General features: G+C 44.9%; 1 protein-coding gene across 1 annotated transcript; it reads left to right on the top strand.

Moving 5' to 3' along the window:
* Positions 1–3,217: 3,217 nt before the first annotated feature.
* Positions 3,218–17,194, top strand: LOC111974211 (EMI domain-containing protein 1; the record flags this gene model as incomplete). Its single annotated transcript, XM_070447044.1, has 14 exons — positions 3,218–3,371; positions 3,609–3,670; positions 3,825–3,957; positions 4,901–4,945; positions 5,052–5,132; positions 8,121–8,237; positions 10,337–10,423; positions 11,307–11,359; positions 11,506–11,568; positions 11,683–11,727; positions 11,939–11,983; positions 12,341–12,352; positions 14,624–14,708; positions 15,394–17,194. Coding segments are annotated over 14 exons (1,122 nt in total), but the record flags the coding sequence as incomplete, so codon positions are not given.
* Positions 17,195–20,079: the final 2,885 nt, after the last annotated feature.

Genomic DNA, 20,079 nt, shown 5'->3' with positions numbered 1-20,079 from the left:
GCATGTCTGGTCATGTCTGTCATGTCTCGTCTGTCTGTCGTGAGTGTGTCTGGTGCGATGATGGTATAGTCTGTCGTGCAGTCCATGTCCCTGTGACTGTTATGTGCATTCTTGTCCTGGTCTGTCTGTCGTGCTCTGTGTTCTGTACTCTGATTCAGTCTCGTCCTTGTCTGTCTGCTCGCAGTCGTGCGTGCATGAGAGAATACATTATTTCTGTTGGCTATGTGAAAAGTTAGTGACACACGCACATATCCACAACACATAGGTTTAGGTGTGACCACGAGTGCGAGACGAAGAGTTGGGACGGAAGAAGAGAAGATGTGACGTGACGACTGCCATCTCCGACTCGAGATGATTTATCCATGAAGGGGTTGCACCAGGCCAGGCAGTGGGAGGAAATGACTTGTCAGTGTGTTTAGTCAAACAAGCTGGACAACCCCCTCTGTTGCTGTATGCTGTGCTGTGACGATGGATGAGGTATGACCGCTAGTGTCTGTCTGTCTGTCTGTCTGTCTGTCTGTCTGTCTGTCTGTCTGTCTGTCTGTCTGTCTGTCTGTCTGTCTGTCTGTCTGTCTGTCTGCATCATACATTATTTCTGTGGCTATGTGAAAGTTGTGACACACACATATACACACACACATAGGTTTTAGGTGACACTGCAGTGGTGTGACCTTCGCTCCTCTCCCTCTTTATCCTGAGAGGGTTGCACCAGGCAGGCCAGTGGGGAGGAAATGACTTGTCAGTGTGTTTGTAAACAGTGGACAACTCCCCTTGTGCTGTGCTGTGCTGTGCTGTGTGTCCTATCCTGTCAGCCCCAGAGCTTGGAACCAGACACAGAGACAGAGCTGATGTCAGGATGACCTCTACCCTCTCCTTTCTCACAGGGGGCTCCTCTAATGAAGAGTTCTGATTCAATCACTGATTACGGCCCAGAGCAGCGCAGGGTCAAGGGCCAAACGCACTCGCAAGTCTCTTTGACCCCCTCTAGTGGGCCAATTAGCTGAGAGACAGCGAGAGAGACACAGAGAAAGAGAGAGAGAGACAGAGAGAGAGAGAGTGGACACGCTGAACCATGTCTGTCAGGGGCCAGTCATTAGCCCTGACATTATTACTATCTGCCCAAATGAATGGATCACAATCAGCACATCTAAGTCAACACACACCCATCCCCGCACACACACACACATGCACACACACCCTGGTTAACAGACCATATCCCTATGGATATCCCTATGGGRATATAGAGGAATATAGTTTTCTTGTTATCCTGTGATTTCTAAAACTTGAGACATGGAGAGACAGAGTGAATAGAAGAGAGAGTAAGAGAATGGAAGTTAGGCTGTTGGGGTGGGGGACGGTTGTCTGTGTGCAAAGCCAACAGAATGGTTTATACAATGTGTTTGAGTGTGGGTGGAGGGAACTTGGCACTTGAATGGTCTATAGTCTAGAGGAGAAAAGAGGTGCTGTCTGTCAGAGAAGAGGGGGACGCTGGGTTAGAGGTGCCTTCAGTGCGTTCTGGAGCAGGGGTATATTTTCAATTCCCGAGCCCATTTGAAATCGGACACAGCTATTATTATGAGCCGGTCTCCATAGGAAACTTCTATTGAGTCCCCCCCACCACACACACACACACACACACACACACACACAACACACACCACCACACACACACCACCCGCACACACACACCACAACACAACACACACACCACACACACACACACACCCACACACACACACACACCAACACACACACGTTCACACACTCGCACACGCACAAGCTCACGCTCATGCACAAGCTCACGCTCATAGACAGACATGGAGCAGAACAGAGTGTGTTTAGTCCCCGATCGAAGTTCGCCACACATTTTACATTCTTACTGAAATGGAAGAAGACATGGCTCACAGCAGTTTTTCTTTACACATTCCTTTGAAAATACCAATACTTTACAGTCTCAGCTCTAACATTGTTTCATTTCCACATGCACTATTAGTAACCCGCTGAGAAAGCCTTTACAACCCAAAACATAGAAAAACTAAACCACAAAGGTTGAGGGAAAGTGACTGGAGCAGGATCCATTTACACAAAGCCTTTTCACACTGTTCTTTTCTCTTTCTCCTTCTCTCTCTTTATGCACATTGACTCTTTCTGTTAGTGCTCTCCTCTGTCCTCTCTCTCTCACTCTCACCAAACTCTAAACAGAACATGAACTCTCTGTACCGTGTCTCTGTCTGTGCTGTCTCCGACAAGCATCAATAGCGCGTAGGATATATTACAGTACGTGTGGCTGACTGTGAGTGTTTGACAGAGAGAGATTGAGTGAGCTCTTGGAGGACTATAATTGTCTCCTCTCCCTGCCCCTGAAAGGGTTGCAGGTGCTATTTCCAGGCTATGTTGGCCAGTGGCWTGCGTTTGGCTCCAGCCAGCTGACTCTGAGAGGAGAGGAGATGTTGGCTGTCCTCTAATGAGGTGCTAAGCCCAGGCTCTTGTTTTTGTCAGGAGCACCTGGGTCATACAGACAGAACCACACAGTCTAGGACTTCACAAAGGTCTGCCCATTCAAAACATCCCCAACCCGCAGGAACACAAACTCCCACACTTCATCAAATAAAGGAAAGACACAAAATCGAGCTCAGAGCTGAAATGGCTCATTCTCCTAATACAAGGCAGCTATTGTTTGTCTAACTCCCTCTCTCCCAGGCATTGTGTTTTTTTACTCAATAAAAACATGCCAGAATGAAAGCAGTTTGTTGTGTGTGAATTTGATACAATTGCAGAGTATGATGTTTATGGGTGGGACTTTGGAGAGCAGAACGCATGCTGTGGGCCTTTCATGTCTGATCTGGCACCATCCCTTTCCATCCCTCTCCCCCGTGGCCCTCACCGGCTGGTTCTCTGCCCACCATGACTGTAGTGTTGGTGAGGTCACCTGATGGAGAGGGGCTCTGTCTCCTTACTGTCACAGGACACCAGAKAGTTATTGTACGAGGCTTTCAGAGCAAATGCCAAATCATTTGAAATGACAAGAGAATGTTGGCTCCACTGAGTATTCAGAAATTGAGTGAAAATACTTTGGGGGGGGGGGGTTCTTGTTTTCTTTTTCTGTTGATTGAGTTGTGTAATGAAGTTCTCTTGTCTGGAAGCCTCGCTGCTCATCAGTGCCATTTGCATGACTGACTATGTGCCTCATAACGRAATGACGTCTGTATGACCTTACTGTGTGGTCCATCGATCTGACTCCACTTCATCCTCCTCTTCCTCTGCAGAGTCAGGAAACCAGCTGGTGGCTCAGGAGGCGGTGAGGAAGCAGTCTACTCTCCGCCGGCCACCTGCCCCGGCCCGCACAGGAACAGGGGAGCAGCTTTCCACCAGTAAGAACCAGGACCCTAACACTCTTACACAGTAAAATAACACCTGGAACCATATTTCTCTCTTGAATATCGTCAGACTCAGAACACCTGGGATTTCATTTCTCTCCTTTACACTGTTTCTGTTTTAATACTCAGGCCCCATGTTTCTCAAATTCCCTGAAGTACATTTTGGAAGCGCTTTTTGCAGATATCGATACTTGTCCACATATAATATCTATCTCTTTCTCCGTTCTCCAGATTGCCTCAACTGTAGTCGAATCACAGCCCTGACAGATAGACTCAGCTCACTGGAGGCAAAGGTACAGGCGTGGACTCCTCTACTGAAGAATGTTCTGCAGTGAGAGACTACACAGTCTCTCAGCATAAACAACAGTGTTGGAGTCCATTTGAAAGGCATTGGCGTTACTACCTACATTTCTCTCTTTCTCTCTCTTCACCATTTTATCCCACTAGGTCCAGGTGCTGTCCTCTCCCGCCTCCGCTTCTCACCGCCACCTACAGGGTAAAGGAGGATTGGCACGGGAATCTTCCTCACAGATGGTGGATCCACAAACCAAAGGAGCCCCTGGCGAGCAGGGACTCATAGGTATGTACAAGTCTCCTATGCCCATGTATGGGCAGGTTTGAGGAGCAACCATAATTGCCTATTATTTTGAGTGAAGTGGTTATGTTTGTTAATTGAGTAGGAAATCACTCTGCACATGCCATAATTCTTTCTCCGTTGCCTCTCTACCTGCTCTCCTCCCCTCATATCCTATTTCCTCTGTCGCTGAGAGAGAGACGTAGACACATACATACACACACACACACACACTATCATTTCCTCTATGACTAGTCAGAGTCCAGTTGTCTGCACTGCTCACTTTCAGGGTTCTGTGGGAGGGAGGGATGGTGTGTGGAAAGTGAACAGTTTAGGGCATGAAAGCCCTCTCCTTCCCTGGAGCTCAGCCTAGCCTTGGCTGCAGCTGAAAAGAGAGGGTGCTCTGCTGCAGTACTCTCAAAAGACCTTTCAATAGTGTATCAACTTCCATCCAATTACATTCAAATCTGTTTTAGCTAAAGGCTTCCAGGTTAAGATCATCACTGGCCTTCTAAGGCCTGTTGAAGAATGTAAATGCACCATTATGAGCACCCTAACACACAGTCAATGTCTTACTAGTTTAGAGAGAGAATGACATTATCTGTTTGGTATAGGTGTTTAGTTTCCCTACAATATTAGAGCTATAATTTGGCTGAAATTTTCGCCCTGCATGGGTTTGGGTTTTAGTCTCCCATGACAAGCTGAGGGGTTCGTTCCTCACTGGCACCTCTGTGGCCCTAATTAACACCTCAGTGCTTAGTGTGTCAGTGAGCCTGTCTAATCCAGAGCACAGCTCAGCTGCTCTGCCACCTCCATCTAGTGACCCTTCACCTCAGGAAGCACTCAACCTCTAGTCCATTTCTCCACACAAGGCAATGGACGACCCCTTTCTCTTCCTCTTTCCCTCGTCTGCTGTCTGACGTCTGTCTGTTTCCTCCCTAACACACAGGTCCACAGGGTGAAAGAGGCAGAGACGGTACCTCTGGACGAGATGGTAAGTTGGAGATGTTGTCAGCTCAATCATTACTTTTTTTTGTAACACAAACTCTTGTGGCTGTATCAGTATGGCTCCATGGTTACTGTCCAGTGTCTTTGCTCAGGGAAGCCAGGGTCTCAGGGACTGCCGGGACCCAGGGGCGAGGCTGGGGTGAGGGGCCCCTCGGGGACCCCAGGACCAGTGGGTAAGATACTTACTGTAACTAGATGATGGCAGACTGTATGATTTAATTAAACAACTACTGATTTCACTGTGAGATTTCATAAGCCTCCAAATTTGTGACAGTCATTCCTTTTGGCTGAAGTATGATAATAACAGACTGTAATCAGTATGAATGAAAGCAGTTTCATGAATASCATATGAAGATAATTCCATGTTTACAGTTGATTAAGCAGGGTGCACAGATGTCAAACAAGACGTTGACACTGTTTGTCAATAAATGTGCATGTTGTAAAGATCATTGTGGGGACAGGGGGATTGTATGCGTACCCACCCACTTAACCCATTGTCTCTGACAAAACTATGACAATACTCTCTCTAGGCCAGCGCAAACAAGAACCCTGAGTGTATGTTGCTCACTTTAAGACCTGAAACAATTGTGGAAAAGTCCCTCAGAACTATCTCAACAAACTGCAACAAACTGCATCATGACATCCTGCATCAGAGTGTTTGTCTTTCTGTGAAACCACTCGGCCATTCCACAAACCTATGCTGTAGTCCATGAAAAACACAGCTGTTCCTCAGTGGACAGCACGGTGATAACGTCGACTTTTCAAACATAAGACTTACTAAATACGGAGTTTGCTGATTCAGCATGGTTTCCAGCAGGCTGCCCAAATATTTGTCCTCAGACTACACAAAACTCCCCTATGGCTCGGAACACTCGCTGTTGTTCCTGCCTGCTGACCAACCAGAGTCCATCGTTCAACAACATAAAGTAAGCTAAAATCTGTTGCTTATATTCGAGGCTAAATGGTTACGGACAAATAATAAATAACAGTCGTGAAACAAGAAATCCCCGGGCATCCCAGTGACAAGGCAGTTACACGTTTAATGATAATAAAATACATAGTAATATAAGTTTGTCATAACGTGTTGTAGCTGGCGGCTGTGGTTCTGATTCGTCTCCGTGTGGAACATTTAGACAGCGTGTGTCCTTCCCTCTCTGAGGGATTTATGAACCCTGCTCTGTGCCTACTGCTGCCGGGTAGACATGAGATGTAGAGCAAAAGTTAAACTACAAAACCCCTTTCTGAGAAGCACCATGTGAATCCAATCTGAAATGAACATGAGCTATGTATACAAGTCCTGTCTCCTTATGCCTTCCATATGTATGCAGTGTTATTGTTTTCCCTACGTCCATTATATTATGTCTATTCTCAGAGTGCACTAGAGTTTCTATCCAAAACGATGTTCTCTCTCCACATGCACAATTCTTCCTGTCCGTTGCACGTAAGACAAATGTTACCATTGAACAGAATATGTTTGATGTAACAGGAAACCTGAGCGTTATGAGAGAGTGTTTGGTGGCGATAGGTCCAGGGGGGTAAGGTGTAGGAGTAAGGGAAAGTAATGAACTCAGGAGGGGTGACAACACAGTAAAGACAGATTCATGAAGACTCAAGGGGAGATTGAATCACATTAACAGGGGGCTGCTACTTTTCTGCAGGGAGGGAAGCAGTGTGAGGTTGGGGTTGGAGTGTGTGCAGCGCACAGAAAGGACATTTTTCCTGTATAGAAGAACTAGGATTCCCTAACACACACATACACATGCAAAAGCACACACACATTTACTTACAAATTGACGCTGTTGCCCACATCCGCTTCAGGGCCCCATTACTCTGCAGGAAGAATAGAGCCTTGTTTGCCCTAACATCATGGGAACACACAGACTCTGAACGTCATGCTAACACAGACTCTGGAGAGGCCACTTTGACTACCCAGCTGTGCTACTATACTGCTGATCAAGGGTCACGGTCCTTCAGGTGGGGTTGAGCTAGTGCAGAACCACAACGCAGTCAGTTATGCTGCGATGTTTACCAAAGCTAAGTGAAAATAAGTTAGTGAGGTGTCAAATCCAATCAGAGCTGTAATAACACATTACAAATGAACCAATATTATGCCACGTTATTCATAGTTGATAATACAATAATTGTAACACAATGATAGCTGTTGTCAGTTGCATCACCCTCCAGAGCATTATTCAAGGTCACAAGACAAGGAGATAGATTAATAGATGAGGGTTATGTGTGCGTGCGCTTTGGGGATGGGGAGGTCGGGGGTCATGTTGAGCACAGCATTACCTCAGGAAAGTGCAAACAATGAGGTCAGATGTTGTGGTTGGGAGGTGAAGCACTTTGTTTGGGTTTGTGGATGGAACAGCCCAATCCAGCTGGGCCACAGGGACAAGTCACATCTCAGCTTTTCTTTCTCGCCTCTTTTCAACAAAAGGAGAAGTCGTTGTGGGAGGGAGAGAGAAACATTGGCTGGCTTGTCGGGACAAGTTATATATACACACACACACACAGGTGCACAACCGCGCACGCTCCCACACTCCGGCTTGTGCAGACGCAGGCAGAATGTAATTTATTGCGCACTAGTCCGCTAATACGCTCCGGCTTTAATGGTGTTTATTTGAGCTTTCCCAAGTCTCCCTTTGAGCTCCCAGCACACGGCCATTAAGAGGCCTCCTCCTGTTAATTACAGCAGAACACCAGTCAGTCTCTCAGCCCCCCTCTCCTGCTGCTGATGATATTAGCCTGCCTCACACAACCGCCAAGCACTGAAACTTAATACACCATGCAGCGCTTGCTGTCTCTCCCGCACTCTCCCTCCCTTTACATTCTCTACTATATATCTTATTGCTCTGTACCCATCACCTTTTTATAGGTTCACCAGCGTTCCCCTGCCATTGCTATGCATGCCAGGAAAGGCAACACAGAGTGAAACCTCTTCATCAAGGAATCACCTCTGGTGCCCTTTGAAATGATGAAAATACTCAATCAAAAATATAATGGTATACCAAAAGAGATGAAAAGTTTCTCTGTTCCCCAATGCTGGTTCAATGTTGATTCTTGTTTTTGTCGCTGACTTTTCACCTACCTTTTCCGTCATTGTCATGCCAATGCTGTCCCTCAGCATAACAGTGTGGTGTATCTCCTCTCCCCCCCAGGACCCAAAGGTCTACCAGGTCTCCCAGGAGAGAGGGGTCTACTTGGGCTACCTGGACCTCCAGGACCCCCTGGACCCCCAGCCACTGCCAGTGCCCACATCCCAGAGCCAGACCGGGGTAAGGGGTGCACCACTACAACAGACAGCCATATCCAACACCACACACACTCCATTCATCAGATTAACAGTAGTGTTATGGAACACCTCCCACTCAAATCATTTGTTTGTAATTATGATGTCATGTAGGACAATGTGCGTGCCTTACAGCCCTAATTGCTCTTTGTCACCATCGCTCATGCTCATCTGGGTCAATTGTCCATTCAGTGGGTTTGTATGAAAATGGTAGACCATTCTAGTGCAGTTGATGAGTTTTCACACCCCGGTATTATGGACTTGGAGATGTCCCAGAGGTGAAAAACCAGATGCATAGTCGGCCCCTGTCAGACAACCACCCTCACCCCTCCCCTTCTCACAATAGGTGGTCTTTTTCTGGGCCAAACCAGAGGAAGTGACCTCAGTCCACACAGAATCAATTTGCTATGAGTCCAAAATAAGTGGATCTGCAGAGGTTTACTGAGAGGTGTGGGCTGAGGATGCTACTTTCCTTTGGTCTTTAAATAGGTGAGAAATACCTGTTGATTCTCTCACTTCCACTGAAAATCACCATGTTCCCCATGTCTATTACATTACATAGAGTCATGTTGAACTTCTATTTGAGTTAGAAGAGAGAGATAGAGAGAGATGGCGAAACGGAGAGGATGGCTGAGGGAATAAATGTAAGGATATTAGAAAGAGACAAATATACGCAATGTGTTTTAACGGGTACTCCCTCGCCCCTGTCATGTCTACCTGCCAAAAAGGCCTGAGAGGAAGGTGATTGAGTGGCGGTAGAGAGGGTCTGAGTCTGTGGAAGGGAAAATATATATATAGAATAGAGAGAGAGATGGGGAGAGACAGAGGGAGGGGCGAATACACAAACTGGGATAAGAACCTGTCCGTCGCTGATGTCACTCAACCATTTCCAGATGTGGAGCTGAAACAGGGGTTCATACAACCTCACTCAAGGTTGGAGCTCAGGCAATATGGGAAGGTATGAGGGCTGAATGGCTAAAATAGAGAGGAGGAAATGGGCTGCAGAGTGTAGGTTGTGTAGTTGAAAAGATGGAGAATTCTAGCTGTAAGTAAATCAGGGTTGGCATTGAGAATTCTGAGACTATGAGCCGTTTCTTTCAAGTCAAAGTGAAAGCAGGGGCTCTGTGCTGAGCTTCCTTTGGAAAACACTGGCTTATTGGCTTCCCCGTATCGATCTGGAGGCTGGAATCTCCTGCAACAGAATGGGAATAAACCCTCCTATCTTCAGGTGGGACAGGGTCACAGGTAGAGAGGAGAGGATGTGTGAACCTAGCCATTTTAGAAGATCATAGACATTACAGATGTAGGACACTATTGTAAACCCAGGACATTGTGGGGTTGGAAGTAGACGGACATAGACTCCCTGTCAGAGAAGGTGTTGAAGAACAGGAGCTGGAAATGAAGAGAAAAGGAAAGATTGTTTTAATAGAGACAGACAGGCAGACGGACCGAAGGATGGACTAGTGGGAGGGCGGAAGAACAGACGAACAGACAGAAAAACAGGCAGACCCCTCAACTCCGCAGCTATTTTAAGCAGGGTTGTGTGGGACTGGAACAGAGTTTAGAGTCAGTGTGGCAGCTGGAGGATGTGTCTCGTTGATAGGCCTTCTCCTCCCTGCTCTCCTCTTCTTTGGCACTCCATTAACACTGTGCTCCCTGTCAGCCCGAGACAACCCTTTAAAACCACACACTTCCACATCACTGGGACATTTCCTACCCTTTTTCCTCTCTCTTTCCCAACAGATGTAGAGCAGCTCAGAAGTGCTCCGTCAGCACAATGTCAATGGAGGTGACTCAAGTCATTCTTAAATAGTGAACCATGTATACTTGTAGGACATGAATTCCACATACACATGAGTGCAAACAATGTGATAATCATGATATGATATTTAGCCATACATTTACCTATCTATGTAAAAGATGGGCCGTGTAATGGTGCTGAAAGAAGCCTGGACATTTGTGTGAGAGCATTGCCCCCTGTAGGCACCTGTCAGTAATGCAGTTCAGTAAATGAAGTGCTCCATCAGTCCTCTTGCCATTGTCCTTTTTAACCACTCGCCTGTGTGCATGTCCTCTGTATTCCAGGTCAGGGCAAGCTGCTCCTCTCCAACACCTTCCCTGACCCACGAGGGGCTCCTGTCCAGGGCCCCCAAGGCCCTGCTGGACCTGCTGGTCAGTATCTCCGTCTCTCTGTCTTGGTCCCCAGCCAGAAAACATATTGGTTTCAATATCATGTCAGTGTAGTGATTCAATTGCATATTAATTTGGGTTCTCTTACCAGTTATGCCCCTGGACTAAATATAAGAATTAACAATAGTCTCCGTTCTCTGTCAGATTCACTGAAACACATGTCCTCTGTCCCCAACTCTCATCTTGAAATTCCTGATTTCCTCATTAGAGGAAGTTGGATTTGCTTCCTGTCTCTTAAATGTTGGATTGATTTGTTATTTGCCTGTCCCTCTTGCCTTAGTTTGCATCAACAGTGTTCAATCGAATTATGTGTCAAGATGAGCCTTTTTCATTCCCGTGTTTAAAGTGAGCTGTAAGAGGAGTGAGCTTGGGCCAGCTCCTATGATTGATCAGATTTATCTAGCATCCCTTCTATCATGACCAACCAAGGCAGATTTAAGTGTGTTCAATATAACATTGAAACAAGCATGTCCGTATATGTAACTGTTTTCCCAGTCCAGTAATTCTTTACAGGCCTACAGTGGAGGTAGGAATAGGAAGACACAGTTGTTTGTATTCATCTGAAAAATGACTTCTTATTATTTGTTTTACTTTTTAAACAGTGGTTTATGTCATAGTCCAAATACCTTTGCATAATCTGATTGTCTTATCTTGTTCCAGCTGTTCCAAAACACACGTAACATGAAACCCTTTCCTATCAATTATCCATAATTAATATTTTTTCTCTCCTTTATTTTGTCTCTCCTTTCATTCTCAATTTGCCTTGTGTGTCTGATAATAACCTATCTTGGCCTATAAAGGCAACCTAACCTAAAAGCTGCTTATTACTTTGATGCTCACAGTCCTTATGTGTCCCATCATACAGGTCCCCCAGGCCCCAAAGGCCCCATGGGACCCCCTGGCCCAGCAGGACAGAACGTAGGTGTTTGCCTTAGCACTACAGTAGGCAGTGTGTAATGGTGCAATAGAAATAATAATAATCATATGAGTGAGATTAGATCCACTTACTGCACACTTCTACAAATGATGTGTCTTCTTGAACATTTTCTCCGGTCTCTCTACAGGGGAAGTCGGGGACCCCTGGGATACACGGCCCGGTGGGGCCAAAAGGAGAACGTGGGGAGAGAGTGAGTACAATGCACAGGCCAGCCAGGGCCCAACCACACCTAATGTTTTCATTCTATTTTTTCCCATCCCCTAGATAGAGAGACAAAACTCCTAACTTGCCTCTGGCTTCTTAGGGTCCTCTGGGATATCCAGGAGAGAGAGGATTCATAGGAGATCCGGTAAGCCACCTACTTCCTGTATAGCTGTGACCTTAGTGTGAGAAAAACCGACACGTCACACCTGAATACACCATGGTAAACTATACAAACCAGCATTCTCACAAACTCAGAGAATGGGTTTCTTCTGCTGCTTTTTCAAAGGCAGTACTGTCATGCAATTGAAGTGCCATCACAGGTGTGCCATTACTCTTTACTTAATGTTTCTATTTAGGGAGTACCAGGAGTCAAGGGAGAACCAGGAGAGAAAGGTCTGCCGGTAAGACTACAATATATGGGCTGTACACCACTGGGCTGCATAAGACCAAGAGGCAGGAGAGGAAACTGTGGCCCTTTCTCAATTAGTCTTTCTTTGATTCCTTTGTGTCTTCTCTCCTTGCATCCATCAAAGCCATAGGAGGAGAAGGTCCAAGGGGAGGAACCTTGGAGTCTTCTCTTCCAATGGTGTTTGAGAAGGAAGCGAGGATAGAGGATGCGAGAAATGTAGGAAAACGAATTGAGAAAGAGTCAATTTCCCCACATTGTACTTAAATTGTATAAATACTGTTTACTGTATAGACAATTATTGTGTCTGTCTAATCACTGCTTTTCCTTTGCATCTTTCTCATGTTACAAGAACAATCTAAATGTAAGTGATCTAAATGATTTTTGCCAGCAAGTCACCACTACGATCCATGTCCAATCACAACGGTCTCACAATAGCCCCACATGCTTATCTTTGCGATTTCACTTTTTGATAAAGTTTACTGTTAGTATTGTTCTGCAAATGGTCCTGCATTTGTTTTGTTTTTTAAATACTTATTTACTTTATAGTATGTCAGTTTACTGCATGTGGGATTGTGGTTGCTGTTGTTTGTGTGTGTTCTGTTTCATGATGATTTTATGATTGTTGTGGTTTTTTGGTCCTTGGGGTGTGCTGTAGAATGCTGCCCCATGTTGAAAACACTGTCCTACTCCTGTCCGACCCTAAAGCTGTCTGACTCCCTCTGCAAGCTACTGTCTCCATGGCTACCTTTCACAGTCACATTCTGAGAATCTGACATTGGCATATACATACACACACACCTGCCTGCCGGTCCTACCTCACACGTGCTAAGTAATTTTCTGACTGAGGGAAAGATCATGGAATCTATAAGAATATGTTGAGTGGCATGTAATATATAATTGTATTGAGGATCAATATTTGATCATGCCATGCTTTTACAAACCCTTCTATAAATTATGCAAAGGATGACATGTTCATATGTTAATTTAACTAGTGTACAACACATATTGTTTATACATAGTATAAATGTTATTATAAACTGGGTGGTTCGAGCCCTGAATGCTGATTGGCTGACAGCCGTGGTATATCAGACCGTATATCACAGGTATGACAAAACATTTTTACTGCTCTAATTACGTTGGTAACCAGTTTATAATAGCAATAAGGCACCTCAGGGGTTTGTGGTATATGGCCACTATACCACGGCTAAGGGCTGTATCCAGGCACTCCGTGTTGCGTCGTGCTTAAGAACAGCCCTTAGCCGTGTTATATTGGCCATATACCACACCCCCTCGGGCCTTTTTGCTTAAGCATGTGTCGAATGTATATGCCAAATCACTCCATTTAGAGTTGTGGGAACAGTGGTGGTGGGTTAGTGCTGGGTGTGTGGGGTAGGGTGTTTTGGATTGGGGTTGGAAATGTGAGTGGATACAGCTATCCTCCAGTGTCCCACAATGCATGGCTGCATGCTCCCATCCTTAGTTACTGCACTGTTTGCCATTTCTCTTTTTGCTTGCCAAACTCATATGTAAACTCTGTGTTTCACTTAGTGTAATAACAAAAAATGCAGCAATAACACAGGAACCAGGCAAGATTACTCTAAATTGTATCGCAAACCAAAAATATATTTCTTATCTCCTCAACGGTCTCACAATAGCCCCATTATCCGTTCTGCTCCCATCTGCTCCTCATCAATCAACCATGACATAGAGGAGCTTGTTATTGTGGAGCCATACAACCTGGAAAAACACAAACACACTGGACATTAGACATTGATATGATTTATAGATATACAGTACTGTAGCTTCAGGAAATCTTGCCTTTTGTTCCGTAGAGGTTTGTCTGCTACTCGTTAATCAGTTTATTTCTTGACCCTAGAGAAAAGTACTCAGGCGTCCACGCTAACAAAATCGTGTGCATGCGTTCTTTATCACTGTCACTGACATGATTGCTTGTGTCTGTGTTATCTTTGTGTTTTTATTTTCTATGTTTCATATTTTTTCTTAGGGGATGATTCATAAAGCCAGTAGGTCTTTCTTGAAAAGTAGATATTGATCTGTTTCTCATTTTAAACAGAAAAAAAAAGACTAAAGACTTACTGGCTTTATGTGGTGAGCATATTTTAATACAGTGAGAGATGGATTGGCAGCTATTATGACCACAGCTGTATTAAAAGTTATGTAGATACAATATACTAAGACTTCAGACTAAGACTTTACAAATGTTTTAGAAAATCCCTCTTTTGTCATGCAACCCCTCTAAAATACTTGCCTGGTTGAATAGCTGCTCATCTTGATAAGTCCAGAGGGAATGTGGATGGCATGGTCAAACCTGAAGCCTTGGATAGTCTACTCCACTTTTGTTATGTCAACAACATAGGAATGTATTGTGATGTGCATGCTGTTTTTGCCCAGCATGGCAAAGACTGGCCTGGTATGGCAGCATGGCCAGAGAACGAGGGAGATCGAGAGATACAGGGGAGGGATGAGGTAAAGGGATGCGGGCTGGGTGCGTGGACTGGTTTTAACCTGCTAACTGCTGTAATGGATTGACAGAGAGAAAATGACTTGCACCTTGGCGGGCAATTTGTTTGGCTTGTGCTCCTTACCTTGACGGCTGTATCTATCTTCACAGGGGGACGGGATACATCAGATCAGAGAAGCGCTGAAGATCTTAGCCGAGAGGGTTTTAATCCTCGAGACTATGATCGGTATTCATGGTGAGTAGGAGGCGGGGTCAGCTTGAGGCAGCAGGGTCAGCTTGAGGCAGCAGGGTCAGCTTTAGGCAGGGGTCAGATGAGGCTGGATCTCACCCCACCCTCCACCACTCGTGGGACGTGGGACATGGGGTATGGACAGAGGTAGGCAGCCCCAGGACCAGGCCTGGTGTGTCCACTCTCCACCCCTCACCCAGTCCCCTTGTCACTGTTCTCCGATAGGACATTAGTTTGAAGATGTTCCAAGACTTGCAGGCAGACCTGGAGCTTCTGGCTCGCAGGGTGACACTGCTGGAGGCTATCATCTGGCCAGGTAACGCTGGTAACCATCCTCACCCCTCATTCAGGCTAGATTACATTATCTACTGCATTTGGCATGCAGGGATCATACGTAAAATACTATTTTATGTATTTTTTTGCTTTAAAAGTTGTTGCTCTAAGTGGACTCACATTAGTAGACATCAACCAGTAAATGTTGATTTATTCACTAAATAAATGCACGTAACTCAAATGACTTTCATATCTAGGCACATGATAATGATAGATATCTCATCAGCCTCCTATGGCAACATCATATAAATTCTTTATTATATTTAATAATGTGCTCTATTAACTAAGTATTTTATATGTATGTCTCATATATGTATGCATAGGGTAGCATGGCCCCAACTCATTGTTTCTTCAACAGAGCCTGATCTAGGGTCTGGAGATGGTTCGTTCGGCACTGCGTCCCCAGGCGGTTTCTACAGGAATAAGCGGGCAGGAGCCCTACCCTATTGGCTTGTCTCCCCTCCTCTGTCCTCGGACACCAAGGTTCAGGGGAAGTAGCCTCCCTCCTGCATCTCTGAGGATCACGGGGTCTAACCACCCCTCCCTTAGGTCTCTCTGGCACTCTACTGATCCAGACCTTATCTGATACCCTCTGTCGGCTGTACCATCAGATGAAAGGTGGGGGACACCTCAGGGAAGCTCCACTGGTGTTCCGGAGTCTGCCCACCTCCATTGGGAACCAGTACCACCCCCCTCTACCCCAACACACACCTCCCCATAGACCCATGGCTCCYCCTGTGTCCCGTCCTTGTGTCTACAGCTAGGAAATATTTTAGCCTCGGAAAACATGCAAAGATTCTTGTAAGATAAAAGGAAACCCAATATTAAAGGAAAATTACCACCCAAAAACTATATTTTGGTATTTGTTTCATTAGTCCATTGTTGACATAGTCCCAAATGTTTTGCTTGTCAGCAATCAAGTTTTCAAGATATGTAACTTTCAAAATACAGAAATCATCCCTGTATGATGCATTTAGCATCATATKATAATTTTTGCAGGGAGTTTTCCTTGAAATGTTTAATGGTGCTCATTCAACTGAAAACAATTCTGGACTATAAGGGTCATTGCAGTATAGTATAAATGAGGGTCAATTAAAGGAGAAATCAAGTGTGAAAGAAAAGAGACTGTCTCTGAGAATTTGTTTGGCCCTTATCAATGTCGGGAATCTCAGAGGTTTACTTATTTAAATGTATTTAACATGTACAGACTGCAAGACACACATGTACACAAACAAACCTCTTCCCCTTATATTCCTTTTGGTTCTATAATATTGTTTTAATCCTTGTTATTAAGTGCACTATAAAGATGAAGAATTACACACCGTTCCCATTGAGGTATCAGTTAATAGTGACATGTTATGAAAAGTCAAGCATATCTGTGTGTGTGTCTTGGTGTCTGATATCCCCCCCTTTAAATCAAACACACAAGGGATGTAACTTTATTTATTTTATTCACATTCTAGTTGAGATTTATGTTGTTGCACATCAATTCAGTTCTGTGCTACCCTTTTCTGCACTTTCTACATTTTTAGACGGTATTTTCTCAACAACGGTGCCGAAATACATTACTCAAATCCTTATAGCAAAGTATGTTCTACAAAGTTCTGATTTGTGATCAAATTCCTGCATTTCTTTCGAACCCCCCAAGCTGCAGCTCCTGGATAAACTATCAGTAGTAAGACATGTCACATTTCTTTTAAAGCCACAAGCTAAAGCAATGTCATCTCTAAGAAACCCTTTCTCCTACAGCAACTTCCATCCTAAGCACACACCACACAGTAGGAGTAGAGGACTTGTTGATGGAACTTGAATACATTTTTGCGTAACTTTGTACCACCATTTCATTCTTTAGATTTGACATTTTAGTAATTTAGCAGACGCTCTTATCCACAGCGACTTTCAGTAGTGAGTGCATACGTTTTTCATACTTCCTTCGTATATTTCGACTGATTTATCTGTCACAGTGAAGAAAAACGCTTCTTTGATCAAATGTGTTTCTTTATCTTAAAAAAATATATCAATAGCAGTTTCTTGTTTTGTATGTAACGTCATATGTATTTTCCATTTTGGGCCTATTTCAAATTGCTTGCTAATGTGTTATTGTGCAAAAAAATCTTGTAGATGGTTGGTATAATAAATAATTGTTTTGTGTTTTTTAACAGGCTCATTGTCCTCATTCTTTTCATAATTACATTTATTTGGGTACTCTTGACTTTTCCTTTTAGCCCCCAGGGTACATTTTAACACAAGTTCAGCTCAGTAAAACCCAAGCAAATAACAATATCATGATGCTAAATCATACCTTCTGTTCCAAGCTCCTGCTAGTTGGCCACTATGTGTTGATCTGACAGGCCTCAGGTATTCCTTGGTGGCAGGGGCTCTTTTCTTTGGATGTCATCACAGCCTCCTCCCCAACTCTGTCATCAATGAGCAGGGAGATGGCGCCATCTAACTGTCTAGTGGCATCCAGTGCCACCACAGCTTTATCTGTAGGAAACTCCATCTTCTCCAGTTGCTGAAGCCTTAAAAAAAAGATGTCAATAATGTTTTTGCTCAATATAATTATTTTATTTGATGAGTCAGGCATGTTTGATCACAGCTTGCTTTTGGGTGGAATCAGCTAAGCATTATATGATAAATTACTCTATAAAATATAATACATACAGGCTACAACAAATATGCTCTTCTTTACTAGTAAATACCCTAGTAAACCTGACTGACTTCAGAGAGGACACTAGGACATTGACACTTCCATTTTGGCCCCTGGTTCCTCCGGGACATCCTGTAAGGAGGCCAGTACCCCCGCCCTCAGCATCTGCTCCTCCAATAACTGGGCCTCTGACACTGCTTCAGACCCATTCATCAGCCATTGAGGAACAGGCGCTGGCCAAGGCTGTGGGTTCATGGGTGAAAGGTTAGAGGGAGCTGCCTGAGGGAACGACCCAAATCTGTAATAAACAACAAAGTCTCATGTGACAATACTCACTCATGCAACCAACTCTGCCATTCCAAGGCTAGGTAGTAGTAATTCAGACTTGAACAAGCTATTGTTGTTCTCACTTCTGTGCCTGGAGTAGTAAGGAACATAGGCCCAAGCAGGGGGGAAGTTGAAAATCCCTATAGCCTTTATTTTCTGCAACACTCCAATAAAGGATGGACAATCTTTAAACAAAGGTAAGGTATATAATCACAGAATGTAAAAGATAAGCTGTACATTTCGATGAAACATGGTGAAGCCCCGAAATTGCCCTCGCTGGAAGCCTGTGTTTCAGACATAAGGAAGTGGATGGCTGCAAATGTTCTACTTTTAAACTCGGACAAAACAGAGATGSTTGTTCTAGGTCCCAAGAAACAAAGAGATCTTCTGTTGAATCTGACAATTCATCTTGATGGTTGTACAGTCGTCTCAAATAAAACTGTGAAGGACCTCTACGTTACTCTGGACCCTGATCTCTCTTTTGACGAACATATCAAGACTGTTTCAAGGACAGCTTTTTTTCCATCTACACGGTCCCGTGTGGCTCAGTTGGTAGAGCATGGCGCTTGCAACGCCAGGGTTGTGGGTTCATTCCCCACGGGGGGACCAGGATGAATATGTATGAACTTTCCAATTTGTAAGTCGCTCTGGATAAGAGCGTCAGCTAAATGACTTAAATGTAAATGTAAATGTACATAACATTGCAAAAATCAGAAACTTTCTGTCCAAAAATGATGCAGAAAAATGTATCCATGCTTTTGTCACTTCTAGGTTAGACTACTGCAATGCTCTACTTTCCGGCTACCCTGATAAAGCACTAAATAAACTTCAGTTAGTGCTAAACACGCCTGCTAGAATCTTGACTAGAACCCAAAAAATTGTTCATATTACTCCAGCGCTAGCCTCTCTACACTGGCTTCCTGTTAAGGCAAGGGCTGATTTCAAGGTTTTACTGCTAACCTGCAAAGCATTACATGGGCTTGCTCCTACCTGTCTCTCCGATTTGGTCCTGCCGTACATACCTACAAGTACGCTACGGTCACAAGACGCAGGCCTCCTAACTGTCCCTAGACTTTCTAAGCAAACAGCTGGAGGCAGGGCTTTCTCCTATAGAGCTCCATTTTTATGGAATGGTCTGCCTACCCATGTGAGAGACGCAGACTCAGTCTCAACTTTTAAGTCTTTATTGAAGACTCATCTCTTCAGTAGGTCCTATTATTGAGTGTAGTCTGTCCCAGGAGTGTGAAGGTGAACGGAAAGGCACTGGAGCAACGAACCGCCGTTGCTGTCTCTGCCTGGCCGGTTCCCCTCTCTCCACTGGGATTCTCTGCCTCTAATCCTATTACAGGGGCTGAGTCACTGGCTTACTGGTGCTCTTCCATACCATCCCTAGGAGGAGTGCGTCACTTGAGTGGGTTGAGTCACTGACGTGGTCTTCCTGTCTGGGTTGGCGCCCCCCCCCCCCTTGGGCTGTGCCGTGGCGGAGATCTTTGTGGGCTATACTCGGCCTTGTCGAGATGGTGGTTGAAGATATCACTCTAGTGGTGTGGGGGCTGTGCTTTGGCAAAGTGGGTGGGGTTATATCCTGCCTGTTTGGCCCTGTCCGGGGGTATTGTCGGACGGGGCCACAGTGTCTCCTGACCCCTCCTGTCTCAGCCTCCAGTATTTATGCTGCAGTAGTTTGTGTCGGGGGGCTAGGGTCAGTCTGTTAAATCTGGAGTATTTCTCCTGTTTTATCCGGTGTCCTGTGTGAATTTAAGTATGCTCTCTCTAATTCTCTCTTTCTTTCTCTCGGAGGACCATGCCTCAGGACTACCTGGTCTGATGACTCCTTGTTGTCCCCAGTCTACCTGGCCGTGCTGCTGCTCCTCCAGTTTCAACTGTTCTGCCTGCGGCTATGGAACCCTGACCTGTTCACTGTGATTACTATTATTTGACCATGCTGGTCATTTATGAACATCTTGGCCATGTTCTGTTATAATCTCAACCCGGCACAGCCAGAAGAGGACTGGCCACCCCTCATAGCCTGGTTCCTCTCTAGGTTTCTTCCTAGGTTTTGGCCTTTCT

The sequence above is a fragment of the Salvelinus sp. IW2-2015 genome, linkage group LG15 (assembly GCF_002910315.2).
Source record: "Salvelinus sp. IW2-2015 linkage group LG15, ASM291031v2, whole genome shotgun sequence".
NCBI lineage: Eukaryota > Metazoa > Chordata > Actinopteri > Salmoniformes > Salmonidae > Salvelinus > Salvelinus sp. IW2-2015.
This window is presented reverse-complemented; position numbering and strand designations above follow the sequence as displayed.